Source organism: Stegodyphus dumicola, chromosome 8 (assembly GCF_044657685.1).
Source record: "Stegodyphus dumicola isolate Sdum_Otavi_A_Nest chromosome 8, ASM4465768v1".
Lineage (NCBI taxonomy): Eukaryota > Metazoa > Arthropoda > Arachnida > Araneae > Eresidae > Stegodyphus > Stegodyphus dumicola.
The window spans coordinates 7,316,397-7,334,986 of NC_140775.1; the positions used below are offsets into that span (position 1 = coordinate 7,316,397).

Below are 18,590 nucleotides of genomic sequence, written 5' to 3' on the forward strand. Positions count from 1 at the left end.
ATGCAGATAGCCCTTACGTGCTTTGCCGTAATGAAATAAATAACCAAACCAATGATGATAACAGATACCAAATTTTAAAAAAATCTGTGGGGTGTATAACGTATTACATTGTACTATCAGCTTAATTCAAGATCTTAATCTCTTGTAACGCTTCTATTAACACTGGCAAAGCTTGATTGTTTGAAAATAAATATAACTTAATGCGTCATTATCTAACAGATTCTTTGAAAGAAAGTGTAAGTGAAAATCCTCGGCTGCGAAATATTCGCCGAATTTCTTGATTTGTCTCTCGAGATGTTCCTTAATTTCCAATTATGCCATCCTTCCAGCGATGAAATAACTTATACTACGTGATGCAAGAAAAAATATTGAAATATTGAAGGGGCAAAATTTACTTTAACGAATCTTTATATAAAATAACACACTATACCTAATATTTGAAGACTATTTTAAATTATTTAGTTATACTTAATTTAATTGCATTCAATGAAGTTCTGACTTAATATATAATGAGATTATTAAAAAAAAAATATGAGTATAATTTGAACGCATTCTTTTTTTATAATTAAGTTCTATAAATTACTCCATGTAAATATCAGTTCAGTATTCAAGATTTTATGTATAATGGTTCAAAACTGGTAACTGAGGCAGTTTTAAAGATATTCCTAATGCTCTCTGAAAAAATATTGAATGATCTTTCCACATTCTCGCATAACCCTTAGCTGAATATTTATTAATAGTATTAGTCAAATAATTAATCATTTGAATTATATTTAGTGGAGAGCCAAACATTGCTCTTGAGAAATTTTTTGTTGAATGCACTAACTAGTTTTTATTTCAAGACTCTGCAGATGGCTATTGAAAAAATTCAACGTTTTGTTATCTTGATTGGCTATTGAAAGCTTTCAACGTTTTGTCCTCCTAAATTACTTTTTTCAGGGGGTTGTATACATTCGAAACCTGTTCAACTCTGCAGACGAGCTACAACACAGGCGTGAAAAATTCGCCAAATTTCCTACTTGGCGAAAGATGCAATGATGTTACTGAAGCCTTTAGTTTTGCAAAGTATTTGAATATAATCTATGTATGTGCACATTTTGTGCTGTAGAAATAACATTTTGATGAACGAAACGTGTCATGGTGAATCTGTAAATGTTGCTTCGTTTCCTAAGATAAAAATATTATCCATTTTAATGCAGAAAAATTAAGTATTACCCCAAAATGAAAATTGACTATCCGCCGAAATGGTGTTGTGGCGCCCTCTATTTTTCAATATTGATACTAATTAAACGCGAAAAAAACAAAAGTGATATTCGGCAAATATTTATTTACATATAACATGATAAAGTATGCTATTTTTTTAATTCAGCAGAATTTTGAGGATGTATTTCTATGTAGCAGCAGACTTTTTCACTATGGCACTGCATTTTTTCATGAGATAGTAAAAGGCTAAATTTGCTTATGTTGACCGAATAGGCAGACATTTGTCAACAAACCACCTTAATGCAAAACAACTTATCACCGCTAATGCTTTAGAGGCTTAATAGAACCTTAAAGTATATTAACTGATTTACAACTCCTAGAACTCTACACGAAGCTACAACACTAACAGCATCAGACACTAACAGCGTCAGAAAGAATTTATTATTTTACAGGAATTTGAAAATTCAGCTAACTTTCAAAACTTTCTAACTGTGCCTACATCAAGCCTTTTAGGTTTATTCTGATCAGCGGGTCTCTCTATAGGCAAGCAGGATTGATGACAACAGCCAGTCTTTTGTTATGAATCATGCTGATTATGTAAAATCATAAATTTTAACCAATGCTGCTTGACATAAAATCTACTTACTATTTACTAAACCTCTAGACTGAGCAAGTATGTGACAAAATGAGACATTAAAAAAAGCTAACTGTTAGTAAAACATAACTTAAATGTCACTTATCTTCTTTCAAATATGTCCAGTTATTATAAGTGTAAAATATTTAATGCTACTTGATCAATTTCATAAAATTTTATACTCAAACATATTAATAATTATGTTAATTAAGTTATGTTTAATAATAATGCATCCTATTCATGTTCAGGCATAGATATAATATTTTAAATTGAATTTATTCAGTTTCCATTTGCTCATAGTTCCTTAATTTTTTTCATTAATGGTTCTTAAAAGTACTTAATTTCCGTGTGCAGAAATGTGTACAAACCCTGATGAATGCAAATGCAATATGCTAATTACTTGTAAATTCTAAATCAGGAGGTTTATTAATAATAATAATTTTGCTTTCTGGCATGCGGAAATAGCTTGTTTGTCAGGGTCATTGGAATCCAGGTATCGCTGAATAATAACTATTGCAACTCCATTCATTTTTTAAAAATAAATGCTTCTCTTAGATAAATATAGATATAGATATTATATGTATATCTATAGATATTTTTAAATAAATGCTTCTATTAGATATAAATAAAACTAATATTTTGCAAATTTTGAGTTGAAAATTTTAGCGATATTTTAGGTTTGGACTTCAGAAATTCGAGTCATAAAAAAAGTGTAAAGATTCAAATTTTCAATGTTCAATCTTTTTATATACGCATATATTATATTTGTGCAGCTGCATTGAAATATATTGGCAAGCTGCTGGTCAAAAGATGTGGCAAGTGATATTCTTATGCTAGTTGGTTTCTTAAAAAAAAAAAAAAAAAAAAAAAAAAAAAAAGGGGGGGGGGCTGGACTGTAGTCATTAGGATTACGTTAATAAACATGTTTGCCTGTCAGTAACTGAATTGTGTATTGTATATAATTAAAAAGCATTTTGAAAAATGTCAGTGCCCCCCTTAATATGCCTTTTTTTCTATGTTATCCAAGAAAGAATTTATTATTTTACAGGAATTTGAAAAACTGGTTTCTAGAAAATTACGTATTAATGCAAAAGAAGCAATGGCTGTAGCTGAGAAACTGTATACTAAAGGTTTTATCAGTTATCCAAGGACAGAAACAAAAATTTTTCCTAAGGAGTTGAATCTTATTGCATTAGTTGAAATGCAGTGTGAAGATTCTAATTGGGGAGGTAAGATGCATTCTATGAAATCAATGCTTGAATTAGCATTTCTCTCTTGAAGATTTTTTTCCCAGTTAACTTAAAATTTTTTTAACTCTGTATTAAGTTTCTTATAGAACCTTATGGGCTCAATATCTGTATAGGTTTGTGTTTGTATATTAATATTGAAAGGATAATTTATACTAAGATATCCATAAATGTCACAACATATTTAAGCCTGTCAATAGTCTGACTCCTGCTTTTAAGATTTATTCCCGCTTATTATGTATTATGTTAACTTATTTTACAAAATATTTTTCTTTTCTTATATTTATTATTGATCTAGGTATCCTAATGAATAGAAAGCTATGAAAAGAAATGTAAAATAAGATGATTATACATTTCTAGCAGATAAATCTGTCATTAAATAATGATGAATCTGTATGTATGTATGTTTGTTATGTTCCTTGCAGTGCGGAAAAACAACAGGCAAGGGCCACCAAATTTTGAAAAACATAGCCCAAACATGCACACCTCAAATGCTTTTTGATTTTTGAAGTTTATTTATTTCATATTTCCTGCAAATTTAGTAATATTTTAATTAACAAACTTGATGATTTAAAAGCAATGTGTTGTCATTTGAAAAAAACCATAAGGTATTTGTTTTAAATTTAAACAGAAAACTCGGCAATTAAAAAAAAAGTGTTGCCACTCGGCAAAACATAGAATATTTGTGTTCCAAATTTAATTAAAAAAAACTTGGAGGTTAGAACAGATGGAGTAAGCATAACATCACAAAACTGAACCCTGTTAAAAAGGTGATCTTGGGAAGTGTAGAGGGTACCAGGAAAAGAGGAAGACCTCCCACAAGATGTATAGACTGTGTGAAGGCAGATCTTAAGACTTTAAAAATAAATCATTGGAAGACCATAGCAATTGTTCCGATCCATTGGAGGAATCTTGTTGAGAGAGCCTTGGCCTGTAATAGACTGTAGTACAATTGAAGAAGAAGAAGAAGCTTTAAGTAATTTAAAAAAGATTAATTATTAAACTAAATTAAATTAAATTTTAATTTAAATTTAAATATGCAGTTGGTAAAATATTTTATTTTTGTAACAGAGTTTTTGTTCATTTAATTGGAAGGCCAAAAACATTTCACATTAGATTATTTTACTGTCACAGTTGTGACTAAGATCAAAACACATATCCATATTATTATTGGCATATTTAATAAATAGAATGGATTTAACAAGCAAGGCTAATGTATATGTTCCATGGGTAGCATCTTTTTATTATGTGATTTCTCTCTTTAGTTTTTTATACTGTAATGATAAGGATATTAAAAATTATATAGAAGACTGCAATATTACCATGTACACTGAATAAGGGAAAAAAAAAAAAAAAAAAAAAAAGGCTGGTGGACAGTTCTATATCTCTCGTTCTACTGGGCCAATTGACAAAATTCAAATTGCATTTTTCATGTCTCAAAAATGCAACTTAGGATATTTATTAGATTTATATATAGCATTGTACTAACATAGGTGTTTTGACACAAAATGGGATGTTTTCTGAAATAACATACCAATTTTTTTTCCATATTTCGATTTTACGACTCAAATTATACTTAGATAATAAATTTTATAAAATTTGGTGTGGAATTTACGTAGAAATACAAAAATTTATCTTAATGGAATTTTTTCAGTTTGCGCCAAGAATAATTCTCTTGGCAAACTTCTTAGTATATGGCAACCCATTTTCCTTTACCATCCATTATGCCAGAGCGGGAAAAAAAGTTACCTCGTTCCTAACTTTTCACACTGTGCATAAGCAGAAAAAAAGTGACTTCGTTCCTACTTTCAAATAATTTTAGCAAAGTGTATAAACAACATTTGATGTTTTATCGCTTTCAACAAATATGCCAAATTTAAAAATGTGCCAATACATAAATTCACGTATATCTTCAGAAATTTTGAATAAAAAACTGTAATTTTTTGTAGGTATGCTTAGAAATATGTCTACTTTAAGGTGGTGGTAAAAATTTTACAGATTATAATTCAAAACGTTTTTGAAAAATTTATAAAAATTATTTAAAAATACAAATTTTTAAAATAAATTCAAAAAAAATGGATGAATTTTATTTGGAATGAACCTTAATTTTGAAATGTGAAAGGAAAAATCAAATAAGTTTAATAAAAAAAAGAGAGATTAATAAATATACAGTCAAAAGTCATTAATCTGGACTCGTCGGGACTTCGGCGATTCCGGATTATCGATTTTTCCGGATTATAGATCATAGTTTAAATCTGGTAAGATGGCATGCAGAAATTATAAAATTAAAAATATGAAACTGTAATTTATGAAATAAAGAACAATTATGATCTAAAGGGTATCAAAATTAAAAAAAAAGCTTAATATTTATTTGTTTACTTTATTAAACGTTTCTTTCAATGTAAGTTGTTTAAGTTGCTTTGTTTTTTATGTGATAATACATTCTCTTTAATTCTATAAGCAGACATAATTTCTTGTTCAGTTACAAAGTTCCGCTGTTCAACTCCTTATAATTGCTGTGTCGAGAATACCGACTAATTTGTCAATCGAAATTTTTTTGTTTTCAATAACCTCTGTTACTTTCTTTGCTATGGGAAGTGAATTATAATGACGAGGAATTTGATTGAAATCATATGAAAGACGGAGTACATCGAGATGAAATACTGCATTTAGTAAGGAATTATAAGCCAAATAAAATAAAAACATCTGCCCTGAAGATAAGGATAGTGCTGACAGATCAACTTCCAGTTCATTGCGCGCCACGGCATCCCCCTCCTCCCGCTGCCGCCGCTGAGCAGCATGAAATTGATAAACAGATTTTGAAATGGTTAGAGATACAAAGGATATGCCTATATCCCTTTTTTGCAGCAATTCCACTTTTTGTTCGAAACATACTTTCGCTTTGTAGATCCTTTACATATTAGTAAATATATATCGGAAATTCTATTTGACATAATCGAAAGTTCAAACTTACTTTTATAAAATTTGTCTAACAGTCTGCAAAAAATAATAAGCCAGATCCAATTCGAAGATTAAGGAACAACACAATCTGCAACATTAACTGAATTAGTTAATTTTAGCTTAGCTTATACCATCAGTTATACATTGAATGCGCATGCATAAACGTATTATGCACATGCATATTCACAGCCATAAAGGTCTTGCACACATGCATCAACGCGATGCATGTGCAGAAAGTTTGTAGCTTTGAGGTTCAGATTATAGATCATTCCGGATTATAGGTGTCCGAATTAACAACTTTTGACTGTATACCAAGCTCTGTTGGAAAATATGACTTATTGTAATCCTTTTACTGCATCATATCTCCTCCTTGAAATGTTTATTAGGCTCAGTTCTTATTTTAATGTAATATAGTAGTTACTTCTACTTCTTTTTTCTTACTGCCACTGTTTGTGTTGAGAACAGACTACTTCTGGTATATTTTTCTAAGACTAATTAAGATGCAAAAACGAAACGTGATGTTACGTCATCTGGAAAGCCGAATCGTGCCGATAGCTGATTGGTTGCCATGAGATGACGTCATGCCTACTTCTGGTATAAGTATCTCGCGTCGCTCTGGCTCAGCCCTTCTAGTTCCTGCTTCCCTGGCTCTTGGGTGTGCGGTTTCCAGCCCCTTTTGAAAGACATCTTGCGATGCGTGCAGTCCGGTGAATAAGTTCCTTGGTTCCTGTCCACAAGATGACTATTCCTTAATAAGTTCCTTGGTTCCTGTCCACAAGATGACTATTTCCAGAATAAGTTCCTTGGTTCCAGAGGCTACAATGTGAGTGACTGCCATGGGCGGCATCCATGTTCTTCATGAAGGCGGCATTTAAAATAATTTAGCAGCGATTCCTTGTGTTCAACTACTGTGGACAGAGTTAGACCTGATTTAAGTGCTTTCAAGGACTTAATTTAAATTTCAGGTGCTTTCTTGACCATTAAGCATGGACTTATTGAATGTGTAGCTAATTTCATTTGAGACCGCATAATTTCTGTTTACGATATTGTTTTTCGTATTGAATGCCAGTATTTTTTGGAGACCAGGTAAAAATATTATTTGATGAATGAAAGTTTGAAAATGATGGTTATATTATATTTTTCTAAGACTCTGCTGTTGTTTAAAATTATTCTTTGTGTTTTTAATTTTTATATATATTGTTAATAAATTGGTTAAGTTTGAAACCTCTTTATTGTCTTCAATGTCTGCACAACATATAATCTCAGGGAGCTTCTATTGCTACTGCTGCTAAATGTTTAATTTTATAAACTTTAAACTTTGCTTTAGCATCAAGCTCAATTAACATTGAGGAGCTAAAATTTTGCGAACTAATTTTTTAAAAACTACTCGTGTGATTTTTACAAAAAATGGTAGTTTGGCGTAATTTGAGGCGTAGAATTGATATATGGAAAAAAAAAGTTGGTATGTTATTTCAGAAAATGTCTGATTTTGTGTCAAAACACCTATATTAGAACAATGTTCTAATACATATTGTAAGTCGCGCTTTCGAAACATGAAAAACACAATTTGAATTTCATCAATGGGCCCAGTAGAACGGGAGATATAGAATTGTCTCTCTTTTTTTGTGCAGTGTACTTCAGTCAATCAACTAGTAAATTTGTGCTTCTAAATTCTCTCTCATGTGTACTTTGCTATTTGATATCATTATTACAGTAGTTTCTGAGAGATTGGAAAGATACCAGTTAAGGGTAATTACCTATCTGCAGTCAAACACTGTTAGTAAAAGAAAAAATAATTTTCAGAGGTATAGAAATTTTGGTGAATCTTCGGATTATGGTAACTTAGCAGTTTTTTGGCGAAAATATGGCGACCAACCCTGTTACAGTAACCTGCGAGTTTTTTTTTTGGACGCCATTTTGTTTTCACGAAGTAAAAGCATGTTTTTTTTTTACTCAACATTTTTTCCAACAATCTGCTAGCCGAATTACACTTATGCTAAAACTTTTATGGAACAAAAGTGCTTAATCATGACGAAGATTAGGTGCGAAATTATTTCTAAGGGCTAGCTAAAATCACGATCGGAATTTTCCGGAAAGTCCATTTTCACCAGATTTCTTCCACTGCCATTCAAACTTATCAGTAATATCCTTCTTTTCACACAACCTCATTTCATTCCCACATGTTGGACATTCATACTTATCTGCAATTAATCCTACACTCATACACCATTCTAACAACTCTTTTGGATGATCACATAACTGCAATAAAAATTTGGGATTTACTTTAGAGAGGGCCATGGGATCCAAATATTAAACAACACTGTTCCACACAAGATACAAGATGGAATGTACTTCTCAGATTATTGCTAAAGTTTTACCTAGTAACCTTTATCGCTTTACCAAAATGTCGCCAAACTACCTGTTAACATATTCCAAAGATTAGCCGAAATTTTAATGAATGTAATTTCATATTTTCTCTATAAATAAATAAAATATTTTGGTACTTATCGTATTTTACTGTTGAAGCTTTTTGACAGACAAAAACTGTCACCAAACAGTGAAATTTAGCACCAGGAGCAGTTAAATGTGATATCTCAACATACTTATAACATCTTCCCTTTGGTTTTATGGAACCCCGATTCTCAATAAGCCAGTTTAGTTTTTGTACGAAAGGATATAAGTTAACTGCTAATTCTCTGCTTTTCGCTCATATTTAACCTTTTGGCAGTTGTGGAATCAAGTGTTTCTTTCTTGCCAAATATACACAATATTTGCGATATTAAGCATTTCTTTTGTCCCAAATATGCACAATATCTGTCAGTCTTAAATTTGTAACACGAGCTGTTTATTTGTGCCCATTGCAGTGTGTCTCTGGATTGTGAGCTGAGCTTGTTGATGATCACGAAAAGGTTAAAAAAAATAATTAGAATTTGAAATGTGCTAGAAGAGAAAGCAGTGGAATATTTTCGAAGTTACAGAATTGTTTATACTGGTAAACACTCACAAAACATTGTTGGTAAAATTAGTTGGTATTATGACATTGAAAGACTCTAGGATTTAGCAAAGTGATGCAGTAAAATATACTACAGAACTATGTGACACTACTAAGATTTGTATTTAAGGGAATTTATACTACATTTACTTCCCAAGAAGGTGACTTTTTATTGCTATTTTATGCTAATGTCACTAGAGAATTTGGTTGCTGAAATGTTTGTAAGTTGTAATGAATTTGCCAGACAATCTCATAGCTTAAGATCATATTTATTTAATCTCTTGAATATGCTATATCCATAACTTGTATCTGATTATTAACTAATTAATTAAAAAGCAATATGTGATTGTTTGAAGAAAGATCAACAGGTGCCTCTAAAATTCCACCGACAGGATTGGCATATGTTTAACGCAATCTCCAACAACCTTCTTGACAGAAAAGTGCATGAGTGTTCAATGAATATTAAAAATGCAATAATATTGACATTGTCAGTTGTGGAACCCACTCAATTAAGGGTGCTGTAACTTAACGAACTGGGAAATCCTACAATAGCTGCAGAAAAAGACATCAATAAGGCATTAGGTAAAACACTGCGAAGGAAATCCACTTGCCACTGGGTTGCAAAACTTCACTGAGGACATTTGAGGCTACAAAACCTATGGCTACTTTCCTTTCTTCAGTGATTCGAACGAATTAAAAGATTTAATGGAATCAGATCCATGGCAAATTTGTGAGAGACTGCTCAGACACTAAATGTTTACTTTTCAACTGCTGCATTACACTTAAAAATAATAGGAAACACAAAGATTTACACTGTGCAAAAAAAAAAAAAAAAAAAAAAAAAAAAAGAACAGTTCTATATCTCCCATTCTCCTGGGCCAACTGATGAAATTCAAATCGCATTTTTCATGTCTTGAAAGTGCGACTTAGGATATATATTAGATTATACATAGCACTGTTTTAATATAGGTATTTTGATACAAAATTGGACCTTTTTTTAAAAATGACATGCCAATTTTTTTACATATTTTGATTCTATGACTCAAATGATGCTTAAATATTAAATTTTGTAAAATTTGACACGAAATTTACAGAGAAATTCAAAAATTTATCTCGCCATACTTTTTCAGTTTTCTCCAAGAATAATTTACTTGGCGAACTTCTTAATTTATAGCAACCTATTTTCCTTTTCTTTTTTTCATTGTAGATGAGCAGAGAAAAAGTCAATTTTGGTTATTTCAAATAATTATAACAAAGTGTGTATTATCATTTTTCATTATTATTGCTAAAAAAAAAGATGCCAAATTTTAAAACTGCTCCAATATGTAAATTCATGTATATCTTAAAAAATTTTGAATAAAAAATTCTTAGAAATACCTAAACCTAGAAATACATTTACTTTAAGATGATGTTAAAAATTTTATAAAAATATTTAAAAATACAAACTTTAAAAATAAATTATAAAAAAGTGCGAATTATACTTGTATTAAGCCTGAATTTCGAACTCTGGAAGAAGAAATCAAGTAAATTTAAGAAAAAGAGGTATTAATAAATATATATCAAATTCAATTAACATTGAGGAGGTAAAATTCTGAGAGCTAATTTTTTAAAAACTACTTGCACGATTTTTTCAAAACGTGGCAGTTTGGCATCATTTGAGTCGTAGAATCGAAATATGGAAAAAAATTTGCATGTCATTTCAGAAAAAGATCCAATTTTGTATAAAAATACCCATATTAGAACAATGCTATATATGAATCTAATACATATCCTAAGTCATGCTTTCAAGACATGAAAAACTCAATTTGAATTTCGACAATTGGCCCAATAGAATGGGAGATGTAGAACAGTCCCAATTTTTTTTTTTTTTTTTTTTTCATACAGTGTACATGCATTCACTGAAATCAAATGGTGAAATCAAAATACAGCATTTGGAATTGTGCTTTTCTCCTTTCAGAAGAAGTAAAGATAGGCTTCTGTAATGAATTGTGACTGTTAACTGAAATGGTTAGTCTTCGATAATTAAATGTGTTCATTTCAGTTGTTGGAAGAGAAAGACATTTCAGAAAGGACTCCAAAGGCACCTTTGCATCAAGGGATATTGTTCATTAAATGGTAGTCTTCTGCTGGTTCATTACTCATTCTTTTTATGAGGTGAAACAATAAATATAGTTTGATGTTGAACAGATGCGTGGCAAATTATGTCATAGGCAACAAGCACTTGTGAATAGAAATCATACAGCAAATCAACTATTTGGGATATGAAATTACACTTCATCTTTTATATTCTCCTGACATTACCCCAACCGGCTACCATTTTTTTCCAGCTTTTGAACCATGTTTTGAGAATCTTGCATCAATTTATTGGGTAGTGGAGGACTTCATCTCTCCAAGAGACATATAAATGACCCTTCCAACATTGAAACAATGCGTTGATAATGATGGAAATTTTTTAATTAAACAGGTATTCTTCTTTTAATTCTCTTTTGGCCATTTCAAATGCAACAACCTAATGCCAATATTTTTACATAAAGCAAACTGTAATTCTAATTGTTAAACTGTTGATTATTAAATTTCTTTTTTACAATTTTTGTTGTTATTAATTTTTTATGAATTCTTTTACTTTTTCAATGTTTTAGCATTTGCACTCCGTGTGAAAGAATGGGGACCAGATCCAAGGCAAGGCACTAAAACAGATAATGCACATCCTCCTATTCATCCTACTAAATACACCAATACTTTGCAGGTTGAATTTATTTTAGTTTCTTTAATTTTAGTTTTTATTATGCTCTGAATTCTTTTTTTCACATTTGTTGCATTATAATCTTTATTGCTGGTTTAGAATAAGACTAATCTAAGCTTTATTACTCCCCAGCAAGTTATGATACCCTCCAAATCAAAGCTGATTCCATGTTTTTACCAACAACTGAGATAACATTTCAGTGATTTTAAATTGTTTGAAATTTTAGTTTGAGATAGTCTTCTTGCACATTAATACACTATATCCATAAATCTAGTTACTTTTTAATTAAAGGTAATTTGACACCCATATTGAGTTTCTGTATTCAAGGATGACAACAAAATGTTGACATCAAGCTGTATTATGCCTCAAAATATTGGTATTAAGATAAGGTATACCACCACCTGCCCTTTTCAGTTATTAGAAACTGCTCAATCAATTTAAACTCTTTACAAAATTCAGAAATGACATCACAGATTATACTGTATCTGGCTGTTTCTCTTTTCAGCATACTAATCTTGGCTTAAAGTTGAGAACCTAGAGCTGTAAAATCCAAAACCCTACAACCAATTTCACTCCTAGGAAGGTTTCATTGGCTGGCAACAAAATTATGCATAGGCCACTTATGATTGCCACATCATAGTCTGAATGCTCTCTAAAAGATATCTGCTGCATTCATTGCATTTCAACAGGCACTGGAAGTGTGGCCATTTTCTTCCTGTAGGCACTTTGAAATCTGGCATTTCATTCTCAAAACATCTCAATGAAGTGAATGTGATTGATATGGTCATTTCCAGCAGTAATGTTCTTTTCCAAATTGCTGGATTTTGTATAGTTCCAAGATCTAAAACCCTTGGTGGCATTTTGCATGGTTCCAAACTCTAGAACTCTTGATGGCTGTAGCCCTTTACAGGTAATGTGAACTCCAAAGAGGCTGGTTATAGATATCATATGCTTTTTGAGAAGTATGGCAGGGATCACCACTTATGCATGGAGTAACTGTGTTGTAAAATATTTTATCCAACTGATTTAAAAATGTACTGATAACCATTGCAATGCTTGTTTGTATAGGCCATACCTATTTTACAAAGGCTTGTGGCATTTTTGTCAGATTTTTTTAAGACTACGCTAGCTTTATGTGATTATGCTAGATCTGCATAATTGGTGCTGTAGACTTCATATGGAGTGCTAAATTAAACCGTGCACATTACATTAGCTGAAAATAGAACATTATTGTGTCACTTGATGAGTTTAGTTGTACTTAGTTGATTGAGATATTTTCAGGCATAGAGCATTTTATTATCATATGTTTCTTATCATTTGTTGTGATGTGATACGTTAGAAATATTACAAGGTATGTGCAGCTGTAGTTGCATTTACATATGTGTAACAGTAACCATGCACTATCAAAGATCCTGAATCATTGGGACTTCAGCAATTTCTGGATTTTAGATCATCAGTTTAAATCGAGTAAAATGATATGCAGAAATTATAAAATTAAAAAATATGAAATAGTTGTTTGTAAAATAATTTTACAAACAAGTGTTTCATATTTTTAAAATTTCTATTTCTATTTCTATTTTTAATTATAAATATCTTTAATTTAAAAATCACTTTTACCCCCCCCCCCGATTGTGTTTTATATTTTTCACTATTAAGCCTTTGTAAGGGAAAATAAAAAATAAGATAAGAATTAAAAAACAAAATTAAGAGTGTTCAGATTTTATATTACACCCAAAGTGTCTTTTTTTTTTGTAACGTTTTGTGTGTTACCCTTATTTATTAAATATAATGTTCTTTGCTTTTAAACCATAAAATTTAATTCAACAGCAGTATCACAAAATAATTTTAAAAGAGCATGTCTATAGAATTTCCGATACGGTTCCACTCGCTGAAAATTTAAACAAACAAACAAACAAACAAACAAAAAAAGGTACAGTGTTGCCATTGCTTACTTTGAAATCATTGAGTTAGTTAATCAAAAATTCCTTAAAGTTTTACAAAATATGAAATAGATGATAAAACAAATTCCATATTCCAAATTTGGGCTTCCAGATACCCATATTCATATAATATGAGGATTACGTTATTCAAAATTTGATGGCTCTAGGTACTATTGTTTTATCACAGTGTGAGAAACATGCATACATTAATGCAAAGTCTTCAATTTTTAATTTATTTAAATATAATACATTGCAGTAATATTTGCTGGCAACAATTTGAAAAGTGATTCAATGCATTTAAATTTCCAACGCAAAATGCCAAAAGGAAATTAATAGCCCTTCTGGGCTAATAGCCTTTGGGCTAAAAAAACTGCTGGAGGTATTTATTCCAGACTTTATACTGTACACATTATGTTTGTAGTAGATGATAATTAAGGGGCATCTTACATATGAAACACTTGTAGTGTGCAGATACATATGTTATTCTTCTGTTAGTTATTTCCAAATGTAATTGGAAAAAAATAATATTAGACTGGCATAGATTTTATAAAAAATTTGATTTCAAAGTCAAATTAAAGTCTTCCATCTTCAAATATCAAAACATGGCTGATATAATCACTTGTAACTGCGATTTGCTTTCTGTTTCTGAATAATATGCAGTTTCAAGATCTGAATTTTTGCAGTAATTTGGGTGTAATTCAGGCATTCAAGAATAGTCTAATCTAAAATTAATTTTATGTATAATTTTTGAAATCGTCCATATATTACAAACATATACAGTCAAAAGTCTTTAATCCGGACTCGTCAGGACTTCGGCGATTACGGATTATCGATTTTTCCGGATTATAGATCATCAGTTTAAATCTGGTAAGATGGCATGCAGAAATTATAAAATTAAAAATATGAAACCGTAATTTATAAAATAATGAGCAATTATGATCTAAAGGGTATCAAAATTTACCAAAAAAGAAGCCTAATATTTATTTGTTTACTTTATTAAACATTTCTTTCAACGCGCGGATGCGTAAAGCATACCTTACGTATAGCCGAAATTAGAAAATTGCAACCAGAAAACTATTTGATTTGTATTCGTGATATTTATGATGACGAGGAATTTGATTTAAATCATATCAAAGACGGAGTACATCGAAATTAAATACTACATTTAGTAAGGAATTATAAGCCAAATAAAATAAAAACATCTGCCCTGAAGATAACGATAGTGTTGACAAATCAACTTCCAGTTCATTGCGCGCCGCGACGTCCCCCCCCCCCCGTGCAGAGCAGCGTGAAATTGATAAACAGATTTCGGAACGGTTAGATAAACAAAGAATATGCCTTTATCCATTTTTTGTAGCAATTCGTTTTTTGTTTGATGGACATCGAAACATACTTTCGTTTTCTAGATCCTTTGGGAGCTCCAGCATCGGAAATTCTATTTGACATAATCGAAAGTTCAAGCTTACTTTTAGAAAATTGCTCTTACAGTCTGCAAAAAATAACAAGCCGGATCCAGTTCGAAGATTAAGGAACAACTCAATCATCAACATTAACTGAAATAGATAATTAGATAATTTTAGCTTATACCGTCCATTATATATTAAACGCGCACGCAAAAACATATTCTGTAGTTGCACAGACGCATATGCGCAGTCGTAAATGTCTTGCGCGCACGAGTAAAACGCCTATGCGCATGCGTCAATGCGGCGCATGCGCAGAAAGATTTTAGCTTTGAGGTCCGGATTATAGATCATTCCGGATTATGGGTGTCCGAATTAACGACTTTTGACTGTATTTGTTCTTAGCTGTTTATTGAAAAATTCTGACCTGGTATAAGCTTAAAAATGCTCATTATTTCATTATTTGAATAAAAATTAATCTGTGTAAAATTTACCAAAAAATCTTAAAACTATTTTGAAGCTAACATAAGGAATAGTAAGACGGGCAAAAAATGAAATATTTTGAAACAGGTCATTAGTGTTAACATTTTCTAGACAAATTTATATATTTCTCAATTAAAATATAGAAATGATGTTCAATATTTCTAAGTTGAAATATGAAAAATCATTCAACACATGATATTCATCTGTGTGATATTCCTTCTAGTTGATTGTATGAAGTTCAACTGAATGAAATTTTCATTTGCAAAATGTTTTCTTTTAACACTATTCTCAGACAAAGGTTTTACTTAAAATTTCAAAAAATGATTAAGAAGCAATAATTGTCATATATATATGTCTTTTTCATTTAATATGTTATATTTTTTTTTTCTTTCTGTAGGGAAATGAAAAAACTATTTATGAATTTGTTGTTCGACATTTTCTTGCATGTGTGTCCAAAGATGCAGAGGGGCGAGAAACAACGATAGAGATTGAAATAAAAGGTGAAAGGGTGTGTAAAATTTAGCTATTGAGAATGTGTTTTAAAAAAGTTAAATTGCATCTTATTTTAAAATGAAACTATGTTTTCAATAATTACTACTCTTCGTGATTTCTCCCAGTTTGCTGTTAATGGGCTGGTGATCATTGCAAGGAACTATCTCGATGTTTACCCATATGAGAGATGGAATGCAAAAGTATGTTATTGGTTAGTTCAGATATAAGTGCTTTTTTATTAGTTTTGAAGAATAATTTAATCAAAATGTGAAAATTTTTAGGTTATTGGAGAATACAGTCCAAATGAAGTTTTTCAGCCTTCTTCTATAGAGGTATTTACATGCAAATAAAAGTTAAAAAAAAAAAAAAAACTTCGCAATTCTTTCTCTTTTATCAAATTTAATTGAATTTAGAAAGGGCAATTGATACTGATTTATCTTTTAGATGACTGAAGGAGAAACAAGTGCACCAGAACTACTAACAGAAGCTGATCTTATAGGACTGATGGAAAAACATGGAATAGGTACTTTATATTCAAATTTGGGTATAATTAGTTTTCCTCATTTTCTTTTAATTCCCTTTTTCATTGAATTTTTATTCTCATTTATGTAGGAACTGATGCTACTCATGCTGAGCATATAGAAACTATCAAATCCAGACTTTATGTTGGTGTAAATGAAAATGGTCGTTTTATACCCGGTGAACTGGGGATGGGCTTAGTTGAAGGTAAATTTTCTCCCTACTTTGAAAACTGTATATTTTGGAAATGGAGCTATCTTTCAATATGAAATTTTATGTCCATAACCTTTAGGGTAGAGGTTTCCAATCTTTTAAGCTTCCATTAGCCTCATTGGAAGATGAGATATTCTGGGCCATACAAATTATTTCTAACACCAATGCAGCTTATGTCCTCCCAAATAAGTAAATCACACAGTTTTATAGGTTTCATTGAAAATTCTCAGTTTTGCTCAGGTTTAACTGTGGAAAGAAATTTTTTAATTTTGTCCCTAGGAGAGAAATGTGTAGCTCAATGTTTCTTATATCAAAAAGCTCATACATGCAAACAATTTTAAATGAATCAGCAATTCACTTGATTCATGTGGCAAGCTGCAACTGCCTAATGCTGATAGTGACTGATGAGCCCCCCCAAAAAAACATTGTATGATTATAATTATATGATTTCTTTTAAATATAATGATAGCAACATAGAATTATATTGAATTGTATTTGACATTTTGTACATAAAATATCATTATAAATTTTGTTTATAATTACAGAGATAGCAAGAAATCATAAAATTAATGTAATTTTTTGCCTTGAATTAGAGAAGCTAGTGCATTAGTGTCTGGTTCCATTGAAGTGCTTGCAATTCCCAAGGTGTTCATGTGATATTCTGGTTCTAATTTTACTCTTAGTTTGCTTTTTCATTGAAAACTGTTATTCACAAATATACTTACTGCCAGATAAGGATGACATAAATAATGTATGACTGTGCAGTGAGTCATATTTGTCTGTAGGTTGATATGATTTATAAAAGTCCAGCAAATAGATGTGGTCACATTTTTCTGTAAGTTGAATGTCAGATAGCGACTGTATCCATTTTATTTGAAAATTCACTGCTAATATCTATATCAATATAATGAGTCAAGAAAAATACAAACATTTTGATTATTTTTTTAAAAACCTGAAAATTTATGTTCAGATTCATTAATCAAATCAAAAAGTAAGGTTGCATGATTTTTCCACGTTTTTAGGGGCATATTTGTCGAAAGTGTTGAAATGTAAGTAATCATTTCTATATATTTTGGCAACTCAAAATGGGATTGTTTTATCATTGCAATTCAGACTGTCAAATAACTCGTCTGTCCATGCTGAAAGCTAGCCTTGAACTCCTGTCGCAACAGTAAAATGTAATCGGGGTGGGGTCTTGATATTTCTTTTGTGCTTCTTTCTCGTTTTTTAGGCAGCATTTATATTTGCTTTTAGCCATGGGTCAGACACCCCTGCCTTAGAGATTAAGAAATATTCAGTATTTTACATGCATAAGTGTTTTTTAATTGGTTTATTGAAGTGGAATTTATTTTTTATTGAGAACAAATAGATTACAGTGAAATAGTTCAATGAAGACTTAAATGTTCTGATGTATGAATGCAAAATATTTATGAATAGAATAATAAAGGCTTGTGTGAATATCCATTTCAAACACAAATAAAAGTTTTCTATATGTAAAGATGAACAAGGAGAGAAAACTGTTTTCAAAATCACTTAAAAGTGAAAAAATAACTAAGCAAAACCCATCAAAATAAATTCAGAATTTTACAAGTCTAGAAATAGTTATGATTAGTAATAAGATAATTTATAAATATAGCTCAAAAGTAAATTATTAAAATTCCAAAATTTTAATGATTTTGAAATATATTATTTAATGAAATTTAAAATTAAACCTTCAGACGTTTAAAAATTTAAATAAAAATATCTTTTGAATACCCTATTAA

The 18,590-nt window shown here is 30.6% G+C and overlaps 1 protein-coding gene across 4 annotated transcripts in view; it reads left to right on the forward strand.

Annotated features, from left to right (window-relative positions):
• Top3alpha (topoisomerase 3-alpha) overlaps positions 1 to 18,590 on the forward strand; it is a 171,055-nt gene that overhangs the window by 55,238 nt on the left and 97,227 nt on the right. For all 4 annotated transcript variants that reach the window (XM_085821549.1, XM_085821547.1, XM_085821548.1 and 1 more), the window contains exons 8-14: positions 2,886 to 3,066; positions 11,677 to 11,783; positions 16,001 to 16,111; positions 16,221 to 16,295; positions 16,377 to 16,427; positions 16,540 to 16,618; positions 16,708 to 16,821. In XM_085821549.1, coding sequence (XP_085677675.1) covers positions 2,886 to 3,066; positions 11,677 to 11,783; positions 16,001 to 16,111; positions 16,221 to 16,295; positions 16,377 to 16,427; positions 16,540 to 16,618; positions 16,708 to 16,821 — 718 coding nt within the window. The remainder of the gene's footprint in view (positions 1 to 2,885; positions 3,067 to 11,676; positions 11,784 to 16,000; positions 16,112 to 16,220; positions 16,296 to 16,376; positions 16,428 to 16,539; positions 16,619 to 16,707; positions 16,822 to 18,590) is intronic.